At 41.7% G+C, this 17,502-nt stretch overlaps 1 protein-coding gene and 1 long non-coding RNA gene across 2 annotated transcripts; one reads left to right on the top strand and one right to left on the bottom strand.

The window, feature by feature from the left end:
* Positions 1-2,132: 2,132 nt before the first annotated feature.
* On the bottom strand, positions 2,133-3,654 carry LOC146234855 (uncharacterized). The gene is made up of 2 exons (XR_014741549.1): positions 2,581-3,654; positions 2,133-2,475 (listed from the first exon to the last, which is right to left on the bottom strand). It is a non-coding gene; the product is annotated as an uncharacterized LOC146234855 (long non-coding RNA).
* A 6,522-nt stretch (positions 3,655-10,176) lies between these two features.
* Positions 10,177-15,395, top strand: LOC146234854 (uncharacterized). The gene is made up of 4 exons (XM_084689504.1): positions 10,177-13,473; positions 13,940-14,008; positions 14,764-14,907; positions 15,228-15,395. Exons 1-4 carry the CDS (start codon positions 13,369-13,371, stop codon positions 15,393-15,395), a joined length of 486 nt encoding a protein of 161 aa, XP_084545630.1. The 5' UTR covers positions 10,177-13,368.
* Positions 15,396-17,502: the final 2,107 nt, after the last annotated feature.

Below are 17,502 nucleotides of genomic sequence, written 5' to 3'. Positions count from 1 at the left end.
TGCTCCTGTTCTAGCTGGTTCCCCGGCCCAAAACTGGTCCACATACTGACAACAGACACATACAATGTGTTCTGGCCCAGATGCGGCCCCCACCCTGTAAAATTGTAATATTGTGTTACGTGGCCCAGGTCTGGCCCAGATACTGTAAGACTGATATGGCTGAGTGTCTGCTTGGTCCCCGGCCCAGTTCTGGCCCAAACACTGTAAAGCACCTATGGGTTGTGTGGCCCAGGTCTGGCCCAGACACTGAAAAGCACCTATGGGTTATGTGGCCCAGGTCTGGCCCAAACACTGTAAAACTGTTCTGGCTGACTATTGGCCTGGTCCCCGGGCCAGATGTGGGTCAAAAATGTCTACATGTGTTCATTTAATTCATTTTAGAAGGAAAAAATTTATTCTAACATTTTAAAATATACAATCTTTATAAAAATATAGTTCAGTATCAGAAAAATGTAAAAAAAAAAAAAAAAAACGTAATAAGAAATAATTATCTTACATTATCTCTCACACCCACCCACCCATGTTACAACCATTTGAAACCACTATGGACAAATCACAATTAAAAATAATGTATTCAACATATGTACAGCAAAACAGAGATTGAGAAAAAAACTGATTGAGAAATAATTTAAAGTAGAACATAAATCAGGAAAACCAACCAACAAACTGAAAAAAAAACCAATAGAAAATAGAACCAATAATAACAACAAACTTTATATATAAATACATTTAAAGACCCTCCTTTAGCATCAAGCGTCTTTTTCTTCCTCCTTCCCGATCTGACACCAGCTGAAGCCACCTCTTCATGGTGGCCTCAATGTCCGCCTCATCAGCATTGGCTGTCAGAGGATTTCTTCTAACAGCAGCTTTGAAATAATGTAAAGCAATACATTTTGTAAGATTACTGTGAAATCTCAAGCATTGGTTATGCTTCTACTATGGTCTTTTTTGCACAGGTTTGATCACTTAAATCTAAATCAATGCGCTGCCAACGTACACATGCACACATGTGATTAGACACTCACGCATACAGACATTCCTTGCTTCCAAGTTATGCATTATGCACACCTAGCCGGGATTAGTCCTTACATATCATCTGGAAGAGACAGGTAATTATGTTGGTAAACAGATGTATTTACCAATCACAACCGCCCTGAGCTGCAGATTGGCCAGGGATGTTTTTCAGTTTATTCCCCGCCAGTTCATCCTGATGGCGAGAGAGTTGGAGATTACCCTTTTCAAGGTTCTCCATCCGCCCTCCCAATCAGTCCCAACCAGTTGACCTGAAACGGATTTTTAAAAACGATGTTATAATTATGTAGTAATATTCAAAGAAATTATGAATAAACTTCAACTGTGTCTTCAGTTAACCTGAATATTGCCATTACGTCACGTCCATTCATATTTCTGTTATGAAAAACTTCTCCCATGCCGCCTTTTCCATACTCAAGCGCTCTGTTGATCAAATTACTGTAGCATTCTGAAATGTGACACAAACTACTACACAATCTTACTGTAGTCTTAGAGAAAAAATTATTGATCAATAAATTGAATTCCAACTTTATTTTATGACCCCATTCAAATTTAGAGTCATACATTAATAAAAATTACTATGATTTGTATAGCTGGGATATATATATACTTCTAGTGCCGCTATATGGCGCAACACTTGCCGCCGTTTTGAACCAACAAGTGCATGTGTGCTAAATCAAAGTAGAAGCCTATGGGCTAGGAACACAGCGATGGGTGGTATGACACTGCAAGCTTCTGATCTTTACCTCTGTCTCGTACAACTTCGAACCTCTCTCTTTCCCATCACTGTCTAATCTCTTTCTTTTTACGCAGAACCTCACAGTCCTGTATGAACTGATCCCTTTACTTCAGTTCCTTTAGTAAATCCACAACAACCATGTTTACATCCCTGACACATTCCAGTTCAGCTACTAGCTCCCAGGTCTTCTCCTGTGTGTACTAATCCAAACGAACTGATGTCTCTTTGAAAGCCTCCCCTTCTCTATGTTTAAATCTATGATTTTTTGACAAAGCTCTCTTGATGTACAGTGAGTCCAATATGTATTTGATCCCTTGCTGATTTTGCCGGTTTGCCCACTAATAAAGACATGATCAGTCTATAAATTTATGATAATATGTATTCAAACATGGAGAGACAGAATATCAAAAAAAATATCCAGAAAATGAACCTAAGGAATATATATTAATTGATTTGTATTTCATTGAGGGAAATAAGTATTTGATCCCTTAGTATTCATTAGGAGTTCTGGCTTTTACAGACCAGGTAGACACTCCCAATCGACTTGTTACCTGAACTGAAGCCACCTGTTCTCACTACTCACTCGTGTGAAAAACACCTGTTCACAGAATCAGACAATCAGACAGATTCCAAACTGTTCACCATGGGGAAGACCAAAGAGCTGTCTCAGGACCTCAGAGTCAGGATTGTTGATCTCCACAAAGCTGGAATGGGGTACAAAAAGATTAGCAAGGTGTTGGATTTGAAGGTAACAACCATTGGTGCAATTGTAAGAAAATTTAAAAAGCATAACATGATCATCAACAGACCTCGGTCCGGTGCTCCTAAGAAGATTCCACCTCGTGGGGTAGCAATGATTCTGAGAACGGTCAAAAATCATCCTGCAACCACTCGGCAGGAGTTGGCAAATGACCTGAAGGCAGCTGGGACCACAGTTTGCAAGGAAACAATAGGCAACACTTTGCGCAGCAATGGGTTAACATCCCGCAGTGCCCGAAAGGTACCCCTTCTCAAAAAGGCACATGTGGACGCGCGCCTTAAGTACGCCAATGATCACCTGAAAGATGAACCAAGTTATTGGGAGAAAGTTATGTGGTCGGACGAGACCAAAATTGAGCTTTTTGGCCTCAATTCTACCCGTCATGTGTGGAGGAAAAAAAATGCTGCTTATGACCCCAAGAACACTGTGCCCACCGTCAAGCATGGAGGTGGAAGCATAATGTTTTGGGGGTGTTTCTCCGCCAAGGGTACAGGGCCACTTCACCGCATCACTGGGAAGATGGATGGAGCCATGTACCGTACAATCCTGAAGGACAACCTCCTCCCCTCTGCCAGGAAGCTGAAAATTGGCCGTGGTTGGGTCTTCCAACATGATAATGACCCGAAGCACACAGCAAAGGCAACAAAGGATTGGCTCAAGAAACATCACATCAAGGTCATGGAATGGCCCAGCCAGTCACCGGACCTCAATCCGATCGAAAATCTATGGAGGGAGCTGAAGGTCAGAGTGGCCAGGCGACAGCCCACCAACCTTCATGATTTAGAGAGGATCTGCAAAGAAGAGTGGGCCAAAATTCCACCTGGTGTGTGTGCTAAACTTGTGGTTAACTACAAAAAACGTCTCACTGCTGTGCTTGCAAACAAAGGCTTTGCCACTAAGTATTGAGTGTGTTTGGCCAGAGGGATCAAATACTTATTTCCCTCAATGATATACAAATTAATTAAAATATATTCTTTAAAGTTATTTTCTGGAATTTCTTTTTGATATTTTGTCTCTCCATGTTTGAATACATATTATCATAAATTTATAGACTGATCATGTCTTTATTAGTGGGCAAACCGGCAAAATCAGCAAGGGATCAAATACATATTGGACTCACTGTATGTGCTTACCCACCTCCCTAGGGCACCCTCCAGCTCGTACCAATCAGGGGTGTGGCGGCTGTGAAGGTCTCAGGAGTGGCAGAGGGCTCGGTGATGAGTAGCACAGGCACAGGGCCCCTGTAGAGCATGGGCAGAGGGCCCCTGGGCAGCACAGGCACAAGGCCTCTGGGCAGCAGTGCTATAGCACTTTTCGGCAAAAATCACAGTTTTTTATGGGAAAATGTAATCCACGTGAATCGTGTAGATCCAACAACAATTTCTCATTAACAGGAGTTTCAAAAACCTACTGTGGTCGTCTTCACAATTGACCGTTCCCGAAACGTTTCCCTGAAACGGCCCTCGTCCAATCGTACCTTAGCAACCGCTACTAAGAGAAGAAGGTCCTTCAAGCTTTGACTCAGAAGCAACATGGTTAAATGGTGTGCCTATGGGACGTGTCGATCTGACAATAGATATCCCAAAAGTTTAGAGGGAGGTGTGGTATTTTTTCCATTTACAAAGCCGAACACTCAAGAGGGAAGGTGCCGGCGGTGGATAAAACAGTGTGGGAGACCCCACTCCCAACTTAATTTAGAGAACATCACCAAACATATAGCATATGTCTGCTCCAAGGTAGCCAGCTAGCGTTAAGCTGCTAGTGAACGATATCTAAGATCTTAGTTGAGAGAACATCCCCAAACAGTTATGGTTCATGTAAACTTGTATTATTGCCACTACTAGTGCATAACTAGTGACTCCAACAAATGTGTCAATGTTAAAATCAAAATGTTAACGTCTGTTCAATTGCAAGCTGAGCCAGCCAACGAAAGTCAGCAAGTTGCTAAGAGCTTAAAATACTGTATCAATGTTGGACAAAACGTCAAGCCATTAAAACAAGCCATTATAAACTTATTTTATTTTAATCTTTGTAGAATTATATGAGTAGGCGACCTATTCCTGAGTATCCCAACCCTGTGCTTGCTGTTCAAGTGCCGGGCCAGGCAAGGCTACTTGAGACCTGTATGCTTTGGCTTTGATTTTTGTTGTTTCCCCTTCGTTGCTAACTTTAATATTTAGAATATATCCTTCCACTGCATATTGCAGTCCCTTCTGCCTGGATCTGGAAGATATCACAAAGGTATTACTCAAAAAATCCTCACACTGACAGATGTAGCGCTTATCCCCGTACGTGCCATGGCTTTTGGGTTGACAGTTCCGGGAATTGTGTCGGACGTAGCAACAATAACTAAGGGGGCGTGGCCTGGGGAACGGTCAATTAAACATTCACTTTGGTGAATGTCACGTAAGTCATTTGGCCAATCACAATCAAGAAAATGCGTCTTCTTTGAAAATCCCCTGGCTGCAGCTTTCCCGCGGGTGAATTCTAAACATTCTTATTCACTAAACACATTTTGCACTGTGATGCACTTGTGCTGCAAAACGGTAAACACCTTCCTTTCTTGCTCCTCCTCTGTTTCCTTCGTCCTCTTCCGGAATCAGCCATGGGTGGAGAAGAACTTCCTCCGGAGTGGGACGGTCCTTGGGACACTTTGCTAAACATCAGATCAACAGGTTCTCACATTCTGGAGAGAGAAAGAAATAAAAAGAGAGATAGCAGATGTGAGAGAAGTAGAGGAGATTGTGGTCAAGATACAGACAGAAAGCATGTGTGTTCCTCATTTGTGTGTGTATGTTTTTTTTTTCTCGTCTGCGTGTGGATGTGTCTTACAGCTGGACATCCCTTTCATGACAGGCTCACTACAAAGTAACTCATTGTAGGATCCTTCTTTGATGCCACAGCCGAGGTTTATAATCCCAATGTGTGGAACAGCAGAACCTGTCTCAACCAGAAGCTTCTCTGATTTAATGTCTGAAGACATCCCAGCAGTGAAATTGTATCAAGGCTTCAACCAACTGCCTCAGAATGATCTACAGATAGAGACAGAGAGAAATATGAAGGAGAGTTGGGGGAGGGAGGGAAAATGGTGGTAAACTTGAACTTTCATAAATAGCTCTCTTAATTTGGATGGTTGTGATGAACTAATCTGATCCTCTGGGAGATATCCTACCTCTCTCCTGGATATAATCAAACAGGTCTACAGGGGTGCCTCTTCAGAACTATGATTATCTCCTGGTCCAGCTCGTACTAGTCCAGTAGCTCCTCTGCTGCCTGACTGTCTCCTCCTCCAAACCTGGCCTCACTTCCTCACCTCACCCCTGACCTTCTTAGATATGTCACCGCCACCCTGTCCTACAATTAGTAGAAACTTTATTTCTAGCAACACCACAGTGCCCCGCCATATGCTGGTGCCCTTTTCATTTTTCCTGCCCCTGCCTCTCAGATAGCCTGACACAGCCACTGGTCATTTGGAAAAGTAGTAAGTCATCCGTTTAAGCCTACAGTTTCTCGATTGCTAAAACACATTTCTTGAAACAGTCAACCATTTTCTCAGAACTGTAAACACGAAACCAAATATTCAAACTCAATTTCCAAAACCTCTGACTCTTCTGGCAAAATCAAACACTCGCCCCTAAACCATTTAACGTGTGCTCAAAATCAAACTATGCTTTCAAATCATATATAAACATATAAACACTATGCCGAAATCATTAGACACAACACAAAAAAATGGAAAACACAGCATCCAGGGCATGTAGTTAAAGAACATGTTGTTTATTATTGTATATATACATAGTACGTAAATCCCATTTGCAATAAAGAAAATAATACAGTAACCATCACTTAGTACTGTCAAAGAAAATTCTAAATGAAAAGCATAATAAACTCAAATGTTGTGCAACTGAAAAGTCTGTTTTACACAATGTATTCGGCCTCAGCGTCGTGTCTTCGTGCTGGGTCTGGCCAGAGGACTTCATCCACTTCACAGGCAATGTTGTCCCTTGCCCGGCAACGGGGGAAAACCCTCTGGTGTCGGATCCAGCCTTGACAACATTCCACTCCGATGTCACCACATGCCAATTCCATAGCCTGTAGAAGACTTACCCCGTTATATGGGTTTCAGTCATAGACCTTCCACCGCCACGCAGAGAAAAATTCCTCGATTGGGTTTAGAAAAGGGCTGTATGGTGAAAGGAAAACATTTAAGAATTGCTGGTTGATATTGAACCATTCACGTACACGGACACTCCGGTAAAAGCTGACATTGTCCCAAACCACCACATACACAGAATGCACTGCCTGCTGATGATCCTGGTGCTCACGCTCAAGCAGAACATCCCGAGACTACCCAGAAATGTTAAAAGATGTTCAGTGTTGTATGGCCCCAGGGTTGCATGATGGTGGAGAACCCCACGGTTACTTATGGCTGCTCAAAGGGTGACATTGCCACCACGCTGGCCAGGGACTCCCACGATGGCACGTTGGCCAAGGATGTTCCTGCCTCTCCCTCTCCTCTTTGCCAGATTCAACCCTGCTTCATCAACGAAAATGCATTCATGGGGCCTTTCCATGGAATCAAGTTCAAACACTCTACACATGTAAAAAAGGATACATACAGTAATTAGTTTACAGTAGTAAGTGATACAGACAGACAAACTTCAAGTGTCTTTGTATACACACCTTACAGTATTTACACAGCCTACAATAGTATAAAGTGCAGTTTACAGTAACGGTTGGCTAGTAGGATAGCATTGTACTGTAAGTCCTCCTCTTACTCTGCCTCTCAGATTGTTTCCAACCATTCTTACATCACCCAACACACCTGTGCCCCTCTGAACTGGCTTATATTCTGGGCAATTGGTTTGGGTAATCACATCATTAGAAACAAGTGTGAACAATTTTGAGTCATTGAGTTTTACAGGTGACAACTGTGTTGTTGTTGTGTTTACTGTTTGCCGCCTGTGTTTACCGTTTTGCAGCTCAAGTGCATCACAGTGCAAAATGTGTTTAGTGAATAAGAATGTGTTAAGAGTTTTGCCAAAAGAGTGTCTGATTTGACAAATCGGTTTAGTTCATTGAACATTTTATTCAGAGAATGGGGTTTAGTGTTTTAGCAATCGAGAAAAACTGTCATTCATGACATTACTGTTACAGTTTTTTACAGTCACTAGGACATACTTCTTCAAAACTCTTCACATTGTTCTAACCAACTTTCAGCTCGGCACAGCAGTTCATTTCACATTCAAAATGCACTAAAACTACAAAATCCCTTCATACATGTCTTAAATCAACTCTTCCACAACACCAGTGACGTGCGGTAACAACATTTTTGTATTAAAATCGAGCTTTGAGAAATTTCTCAGCTCTATGATATCGGCAGATACCGCTGCTGTCATTTTGACTTTAAATTTCGCAGGGATTACGCTTAGCTGGTATAATGACTTAAGCTTTCGCAAATTTTCAGTAATATCTCGATTTTTATTGGTCCATGTTTGATACGTAACGTAGATGATTACTGGCATAACATATTTTCGTGCATAGGCACAGCAGAGTTGTGCCTTTCAGCGTACATGTTAAAGAATTTAATAAACATTTTTACGTTTGAATTTTGTCAAATTTTGTCTACCCTGACTGCACGTCACTGCATAACAGTAGCAAAGGTTGACAGATACATATACAATAGGAATGCTAATGTACTCGGTCTTCTGCATTTAGCCACAGATTCTCATCCATATCACATCTTACAGTATGTAATCTAGGGAAATACACCTAGGAAAGAATCTTCTGGCATGCCTGATCCATCCATGGCAATCTTCTACTGATATGTCCAGGCATCCGGCATTCATTGCGTCCAGGAAGGACATTTGATCATGTGGATGGTGGTCATAAACCTTCCACCTCCATGAGGAAAATAATTCCTCTATTGGGTTGAAGAATGGAAAGTAAGGTGGGAAGCAAAGTGACACCATTATGGGATGGCCTGCAAACCACTTGGTGACTGTACAGGAGTGATGAAATGCCACATTGTCCCATACAATTATAAATGATGTCTTGATTTCTTCTCTCTGCATTCATTTCCTCACCTATCACAACCCTTCCTTAGTGGTTTGTGTAACAGCTGTCCATCAGTGGATATTGCTGCGCACATTGTGATGTTGGCACCCCTCTGGCCCCGGGACATCCACTAAGGCTCTCTTCCCAATCACATTCCTTGCTCGTCGCTGTGTTTTGGCCAAGTTGAAACCCGCCTGGTCCTAACCAGACTCTCATACATTTCATTTGTACAGAGAGTCTAGCCTTGCTCCATTGACAAGCATTGACTTCCTTGTAGGCGGGTACTCTAGGCGGGTTCAAGTTTAAAACTATTGGATCTGCCTCAAGCCACTGTGATCTGCCATAACCAATCGCAAGCGTTCGCCTTAATCAATTCCTTCACCACTACTGTAACAAAGCTAGCTGACCACCAACAAAACTCAGCAAAACTTGTTCTTGCTCCGGCTTTAGCTTATGGATATCCGGTAGCGTTGCCACAACGGACCGAATCTGGCTTCGCTCGCATCTTTCTCCGCCGTCATTACGGAACTACAACACAAACTAGCATACCATCAACATCATCGTTATCAACTACTCCCTCTGTTTGCTGATTGGCAGGTTGAAAATCAACCAGAAATATCTGACTTACATAACTAACGGCCAGACCTAGTACAGAAGCTAAATAAAAATTGAATGGAAGTACGCAGGAGGGCAGAGCCAGGCTAGTGTTTGCCTGCCTTCAATCTCCATGACTCTAAAATAAATCCACAAGGCAACATAATTAGGCTATTAGAGTAGTATACATTACCTAAAAAATTGTCTGTGTGTGATTGGTTTTGTTCAAAAACAGTTCTGTATTTTATTGTTATCTTACCTGCGGGGTAATTTACTATAAAAACAGTACATCAGAACAAGAAAATGAGTTGATAATAAGTTGAAAATATTCCATATGCAGAATATACAGTCCTTGAAGTCATTGAACTAATTAATAATGGAAATATCTCTGATGTTGACTTTATGTGAAGCAATGAGGAAGTTGGAGATGCTGATAGATTTTCAAGAGTTGGTGAGTGTAGAAAGTCAGTGAGGAAGAAATGTTACATTGCAAAATAGTCTCAGTATCACATATAAGATTAAAAAATATATATATAATAGGAATACAAACAAAGTTTAGGGCCCTTACATACTCAGGGTGTGCTATGTCCCCATACTGTTGCTATGTCAATCTGTGATGGTTGACATAAGCGCTCCATATATGTTCATATATTGCTTACTAACATGTTATGTTTGGTTTATGAATGTGTTATGAAGTTATGTAAGAGACCTAAACTAAAGTGTTGCCAAAAAGCCGATATAGACAAATACAGACAGATAATGTTTTGTGGATGATTTTAGGGGAAGACAGGGATGAGGCAGAGGTACCACTGGCAGGGGAAGAATTTGAGATTGAGGCAGTGGTGGCAGATAGAAACCTGTTTACTTGAGTTTGACCCTCTTGTAAAGCCATGGAAGGGTCGGACAAGGTTGATCAACTCATCAGCCTTTACAGGATTGAAATCCGGTCCCGCAAATGGCCACTGCGCATGATTACTGATGCCTTTGATGTTACTTTAGTGAACAGCTGGTTTGAGTATCGCAGAGATAAAAAAACAAAACGCCAGGGCACTCGGCCACAGCAAATCATGGATCTCCTTGACTTCAAAATGAATGTGGCAGAAGCTCTTGTGCGGGTGGGGAAGACCCACGCATTGAGAAAATGAGGGAGGCCGAGCAGTTCCAACACACCCAGTCCATGTACAAATCCAACTCCTCATGATGAGCCATCAAAAAAGAGAAGAGCCATGGAACAACGGCCCACTCAAGAAGTGCAGACCGACATGCTGGACCACATGCCAAATTATGATGAAAAAAAAGAAGTAACAAGGTGCAAATTGCCAGGCTGTTCCGGAAAAACGCATGTCTACTGTGACAAGTGCAAAGTGCACTTCTGCCTTGTGTCAAAGAGAAACTGCTTCAAAGATGCAAATAGAAAATGAGGCTAAAGAGACAGAATTGTGAGATTCTGTCACTTTGGGGAGTCAGGTGGCTGAGCGGTTAGGGAATCGGGATAGTAATCAGAAGTATTCCGGATTGATTCCCTGCCATGCAAAATGACATTGTGTCCTTGGGCAAGGCACTTCACCCTACTTGCCTCTGGGAATGTCCCTGTACTTACTGTAAGTCGCGCTGGATAAGGGCGTCTGCTTAATGACAAAAAATTTTAATGTAATTAAAATGTAATTGTAAAATAACAAACAAAAAAAACTATTATTTTTTGTTATATGTCTACACCTATAACAGAGGGAACCCGACCCCTGCCACCACTAAGGGACTCTCAGAAGACAGTAAAAGGTGCGTGGAGCAAGGAGTGCGAGCAAGGACGCAGAAACAGCTGGTACCGTAATAATATTGGGCTTTATTTTGCCGCCCAGGTACAGTAATCAAAATCAACGGTAATAATAATATTAACAATAAGCAGGGACAAGGGGAGGGCTGGACAGGACCAAAGGAAATAAATCAACATAAAGTTCCCAAAGCTAAACATGTGAAGCTGACACATGAATGAGGTGTCCTACACAAATACAGTAGTAGTTTGCCCAGGGGCCTGAACTACAAATCAAGATCAACCTGCTCTGGATCACTTTCAGTTACCCGGCTACGCGAAGCATAACAATCGCAATAAGTGGTTTTAAGACGGCGGTTATCATCTCTCTAACTCAACTCTCTAACTAGGAAAGTTTAGGCTATTTTTCGCTAGGTTCCTACGAACGTCGTAATCTGCCAGACAAGTGGGTTCCCCTTCGTTCTTTTGGTGAGCAGTTTCACGAGCTTTAAGAAATTTCTTACCCGGCGTCATGGAGTCTTGCAGCTAACCTAAATACTTAATTAGCACTAGCGTTGCTACTGTATCCCTGCATGTGTTCGAGCTGTTGCGCTGTTCTACTCAGCAAGTATCGTGTTGTGGTGTCGGAGGACTGATTGAAAAGTGCATCATACATTTAAGTCATTAACTAAGACTTGCATGTACAGTAGGCTACTTTATGTCACATTCAATAATGTATTTAAACTCAAGCTTATATGGTGTGTCGCTGTATATCAGTTGTAAAAATGACAGTTATAAAACTGACCCATCTGCAACCGACGCAGTCACACCCCACAATTTCACCAGAAATTGTCCCAGGGGCGATTCTAAGATCAGACTCAGCCCCCAATGAGAATGTGACATGAATACAATGCCTTGCGAAAGTGCTAAACGTAAACCCCTTGCTAATATAAATCCCTAATTTCACTGGATAACAATTAATACATTTATGTATTATTATGCAAAATATTGAATGAAAACACTAAGGATGTCCCTTTCTTCATGAACTACCAGCATCAAATGATAATAAACAATATATTTTACAAATATATTATTTTTAGGGGTGGTGAGATTAAATTTAGGGGTGCTTGAGCACTCCTACAAAGGGTCTAAACCATTGCCACTAGCCTCGTTACATTAATAAATGCATTACAGGTCAATATAAGGTGTGCCCCTAAATGTTCAGCTTGCGCTCCTAAAATTTTCAGTCAGGGGCTACTGTGCTCCTAGTAAAAAAAGTTAGTCTGGAGCCCTGCAATATGTCTTTCGTTAACTATTGACGTGCAGTGTGTACTTCACATACAAATAATTTCTAAGATTTTTTGAGGGCCTTAGTTCAGTAAAGCCAGTTAGCTAGCTAGAACTTCAGATAAATATAATTTTTTTCAAACTAGATTAAATAGTCTCCCAGTTACGCTGACATACGTTGGACTTAAACTAACTGTCAAATTCGATGTATTCACTCATAACTCTTTCTACAAAAGTTAATGGTCAGAAAAATGAGATATAAAATGGGGGTTCTATTAGAAACTGAGGTAAAACATTAGCTATTATGTGCGACAGGAGGCGCGCAAGACTGACCGTTAGTTCCAACTACAGTTTACAGCGCCGACTTTAAATCATAAAATGGCCTGCCATACTAATGTTTGACACCTGTCAAGCACCCCCCAACACCTTACACTGGTCAAACTTCAAATGTTTTATTGCTAAAGATTCCGATGGCTCACTCCTACTGTCCCTTGATTTCTTTAAAGTGCCCGTTTGTAACCAGGTGTCCATTTTGATGGTAGTAAGCTTAAAAATAAATGGATGATCACTTAAACTTAAATGTAATTTCCCACAGGGTAATTGAATGATCCGGCAGGAGAGGGCTATTAGGCAGAGTGCGACAGGGGGCGTGAGACGGACCGTTAGTACAACTACAGTTTACAGCTTAGACTATATATGTGTATGTTATGTTTATATGTGTGTTATCTGTATATATATGACATGTGACTCATATAGGCCTACATATACATGAGTCACATGTCAAGTCATTCTTCTTCTATTGTAATTACAGAATGGCAATGACAGCGACCCTCTGTACCACCAAACCCAGCCTGTATTACAGGCTCCCTGAGCTCCAGATCAAGGTCCTGTTAAATAAAGATCAGGCACGAGTCATCGCCTGGGAGTTCAAGGAGAGCTCTGCGGTGGCCAAAACCACAAAGAACAGCAACATTGTGGCCATCACGGATGGGGAGACGGTCACAATGTTCGAGGAGTCCTCCTCAAAAATAATGGAGGAGAAAAGTTAGATTATGAGGGGGCACTCCTTGCGGGGAGAGTCCCCTCCTTACTTTATTTTAGTAACCAGGGACACCAAGTTCTTCAGGAGCTCTTCTCTGTAAGGAATGGCTTATGGAGCAGGCGAGAGCCCTCCCCTGTCCCCCGTCCTTACAAACAACACTGGAGAAGGTGAAGGACAGCAAGAGCCTCCTCACAGTGGAAGGGGACATTGTGCAAGTATGCTGATTATGTTCATAAGCGTAATACACTACATTTACATTCCTAGTAGTTTCAGTCTGTGGACTTAGCTTATCCTGTTGTAATTCACAGATATTACGTTTTTAGGTAAACAAAGTAATACAGTAAGTGTAACGGAGTTAGAACCGTGAAACTCACTCCTCAGGTATGTAACAGGCCACCCGCGTCAACAAAGAGCTAGCTTTTCTTTGGCGTAGCTGGTAGTGGTCACGCTTGACAAGTCGGAGGTCATGCGTTTGAGCCCAGCGAGTGGCGAGCGGAGCCTTGTCGTGACGGAGCGTGGCTACAGCTGTCACATACCCGTCACATAAGAATCTGAAACAATGGATCTTCTGTAGTTTTTTTTTGTTCAACCAGACCGATATTATAAATGTTTTTGTACTTAAATGTCACAGTGAAATGTTTAGGTCTAATTAAATAAGTAAGTGATGTGCCTTGTTGTCAGCTTTCAGCTGTGAAAAAAGTCTGCAGTGGGAGAGAGGAGGTGCCACTAAGAGAGCTGAAGCTTCAGCAGGTAAGACATGAGAATGTGAGGATGAGACAGGGACTACCCCTTCAGTTACAAAATGCAAAATCTCTCTTGAAAAAGAGAGTTGTCATACAAAGTTGTCAGTACTTTCTAACAGCTCCATGGTGCCAAGTATTTAAACAGTTTCCTGCCAAACAATAGAAATGGCTTTTTAAGCATTTTCTGCATTATAATGTGTATTGCTCACTATGTCCATGTAATATATCACAGCATTGCTTAGTGGAAGTAGCTGGAACTTAAGCAGTTAAATTACATGTTGGAGGTTTGTTGGATTGCTAAAAATCTGAATACATTTACTGTAATATCTTTATATCAACAAATACTAGTGAAGGACCTGCTAAATATCAGAATGTCTGTGTTGAATTATAAAAGTTTTGTAGCAGAAAGCAAAGACATGGTTACACATACTGAATTAAATTCATTATCATGATTTTCAAAACTATTGCTCATTGTTTTCTTCTAGGACTTCAGGGGCCAGTTGCATTAAAATAGACCTAGTCTTCGACTTAAATGCAACTTCAAGTCCGACTTGCCATAGACACTTAAATTTACCTGTTGCATGAAGCTTTACGATCATTGACTAACATAAGACTGACTTAGATAGCCTGTTGCGCGTTGCGTTATGGGTAAAATAAGACACTTCGCGAAAAAAAGAAAAGATGGCAGACAAAACAGTGACACTTAACGGTGAAAGATTGATCCTTATGTAGTTCTAATATATAATTCTATGTTATTTCCAGGATAAATCTGATGTCACCATCAACCTGTGGTGTGATGCTGCCGTTGAGGAGCTGGTGCTTGGCAGCACATATAGCTTCTCACACACGACAAGTAGGGCTGCAGGGGGTGATCAGCTGCAGTCAACGGCCCACACCAACATGAAGGTAAATCGCAATTGCTATTGACAAGGACATTGATGGAAATAAATGTGGGTTAAATTCAATGCTATACATGTAAAATAATCTATTTAAACAGAAATGTGTGTGGTTTATACAGACTGACATTCAGGATAATTATGTAAAAAACTTGAATGTGTTGAATTAGGTATACAACCATAGGTGTCCTTGTTAGGCATTAATCTCCTGAGCAGATCATGAGTATATTTCAGTAAGTGACATGAAATGTATCATGCAGATATAAAGGGACAAGTGATATCACAAGATCGCAAGATGTCATGAGACATAAGTAATATTTATTTTGGCAGATGGTGACTGTGACACAGGAGGCAGTCGGGGTGGAGGTCCTGGGTGTCGCAGAGGGCAGCACGGAAGGACAGCTGAAGGTCCTGCTGTCCAACGGAGCTCTCCTGGACATCCAGGAGAGTTTGTGGGAGCCATTAGAGGCTTTTGAGAAAAAGCCAGGCTTTATGTAAATATTAAATGTACAGGGAGAAAAATTACACAAATGGTGGCGGTACAAAAACCCTCACCCCCATTAGAGTAGAATTTAACGTTTGTTACGTTGTAACGTTGAGTTCCTTATTACATTTTGTTAAAAATAAAACCCTTAGGTTGAATGTTCTGTTTTAAATCGTATAATAATAATGTAAATAATAAAATCATTTATATAATAAATATTGCGTTCCAAATTTGATTCAGTTGTAGTGTTTTAGCACACTTGTATGCAGTGTTCCTGGTAGGCGACACTTTCAAGCGACGGTTAAAAGTGTCGCCCATGACGCCATTTCTGTCGGCGACCTTTTCAAAAGTGTCTGCGACCTAAGTATAAATTGGGCTTTAGCCCTCCCAAAAGTCGCTAGATGACGCCATCGTTAATTTGCATAATATGCAAATGAGCTGCGCATGGGCAAATGTTTCTAATATTTGACCCGTGAATGCAAAGTACTATTTATTTTGCCCGCAAATTCAAAGTTCTAGCGGGAAAGTAATGAAATAATGTGGCGAGTCATTGCCTGTGCTGCATCACCTCCAGGCTCCAGCAAAGGAGCTCAGCTGCCTTTGTCTTTTGGGTTGAATTCGTTTTCAACAAACATGGCTGCCACTGGAGAGCTGAATTGTGGAGATTCGAGTCTGTTATAGAAGACATTGACAGCACATTCAATTTGAAAGAGGAACAGAGAAACACGATCAAGGCATTTGTCGATCGAAAATATGTTTTTTCTGTCCTTCCTACGGGATCCGATAAAAGTTTAATGTATCAGCCGGTCCCGATGGTCTACGTATGGTTATACTACAGTGCTCTGATTAGTGTTAGCTATATCAAATTGAGCGAAAAGGCATTTTTTTTCCTGGTTGGGTTGAAACACACCCTATAATCACAGCCCAATAGAGCAGTATCAGACTCATGCCATAACTATAACATTTGCTCATTTCCTTTTCTTTTTTTCCCCTATGCAGTTGCCTAATAAATGTACACCCACAACTGGACTGGCTCACAGACAGAGTGAGTCATCATCACTTCCATCCAGATCAATGGCAGGTTCAGATACTGAGGGAGCTGCCTTAAAGGAGTAAGCAGCTGATGTGCCAAAATGCTGCAAAACGCTATCTGGCAGCTTGTGCTCATAGCAAGCCTCTCCAGACAGCCTCAGACAATATCAGACATACAGGATGGAGTTTAGGGTCTGCAAGGACATCCGATTTCGAAGTTTGTTTTTGACCACACTCATCTGACTGAAAACCCTCTAAATTTCAGCATTTGAATGGGGAAAGGACAAAACAGACACAGCAACCTGGGAAAGCTCCTGAAACTGGCTGAGGCCAGCCGCATCCTTAAACTGCCAAACTTCACTCCAAAAGCCTACTGTGTTATGTATTTCCCAATGTGGTCACATGCTAACATCGAACAGTGCTCAGCAATTAGCCATAGCAATGGTTGCCTCAGCCCTTTTGGCAGAATAATTTTTGTTATTTATAACAGGCAACTTGCTTTGTGTGGCACCATAGGGTTTTGCCTTCAGGGCATGCTTTTTAGTTGCCATGTGCTTCCTTACGTCATCTATCTTTGCATAAAAGTCAGATTTGCAATAAAGGCAGTATGCCCGCGTATCATCCCCTACATGTGGCTTCAACCAGCCCTTGAATTCAAGGTATGACTCCCACTCACTCCTATATTTCTGGCTGTAAGCTTTTCGCAATTCATTTGCAGGCAGTGCTTGCTCAGATTGGTCACGGTGCGGTCTGGCTGGGACTGTGGATCTGCTATCTAGTCAGACTGGCCGCGCAGGTGCTGAGTGGAGAGGAGACAGCGACAGCTCTCACTGTACGTGAGATAGGTTGAATCGTGAACTGCAGAACGGGATATGTGCTTTGTGAACACAATAATCCACCAAATGACAAAAAAAGTCGCTAGATTTGTCACTAGTCGCTTTTTGCTAATTAAGTCGCCAAGAGGGTCTGGAAAGTCGCCAGATATAGCTACAAAGTCGCTAAATTGGCAACTCTGCAATGATATGTACTGTTTTGCTTCATGTTGAACAAGTCAGTGGGTCTGAGATTATTTTAAACAAGTCCACATTT

This window comes from Hypomesus nipponensis, chromosome 23, assembly GCF_054491055.1.
Source record: "Hypomesus nipponensis isolate SF chromosome 23, ASM5449105v1, whole genome shotgun sequence".
In the NCBI taxonomy this organism is placed as follows: domain Eukaryota; kingdom Metazoa; phylum Chordata; class Actinopteri; order Osmeriformes; family Osmeridae; genus Hypomesus; species Hypomesus nipponensis.
The sequence above is the reverse complement of the archived record's forward strand: the minus strand, read 5'-3'. Positions and strand labels throughout refer to the sequence as shown.

Bases quoted from the DNA above. Each gene is read 5' to 3' on its own strand.
- LOC146234854 (XM_084689504.1), top strand. From the start codon at position 13,369: ATGGAGCAGGCGAGAGCCCTCCCCTGTCCCCCGTCCTTACAAACAACA. The intron at 13,474-13,939 runs GTATGCTGATTA...CCTTGTTGTCAG, and splicing joins TGGAAGGGGACATTGTGCAA to CTTTCAGCTGTGAAAAAAGT. The intron at 14,908-15,227 runs GTAAATCGCAAT...TTATTTTGGCAG, and splicing joins CGGCCCACACCAACATGAAG to ATGGTGACTGTGACACAGGA.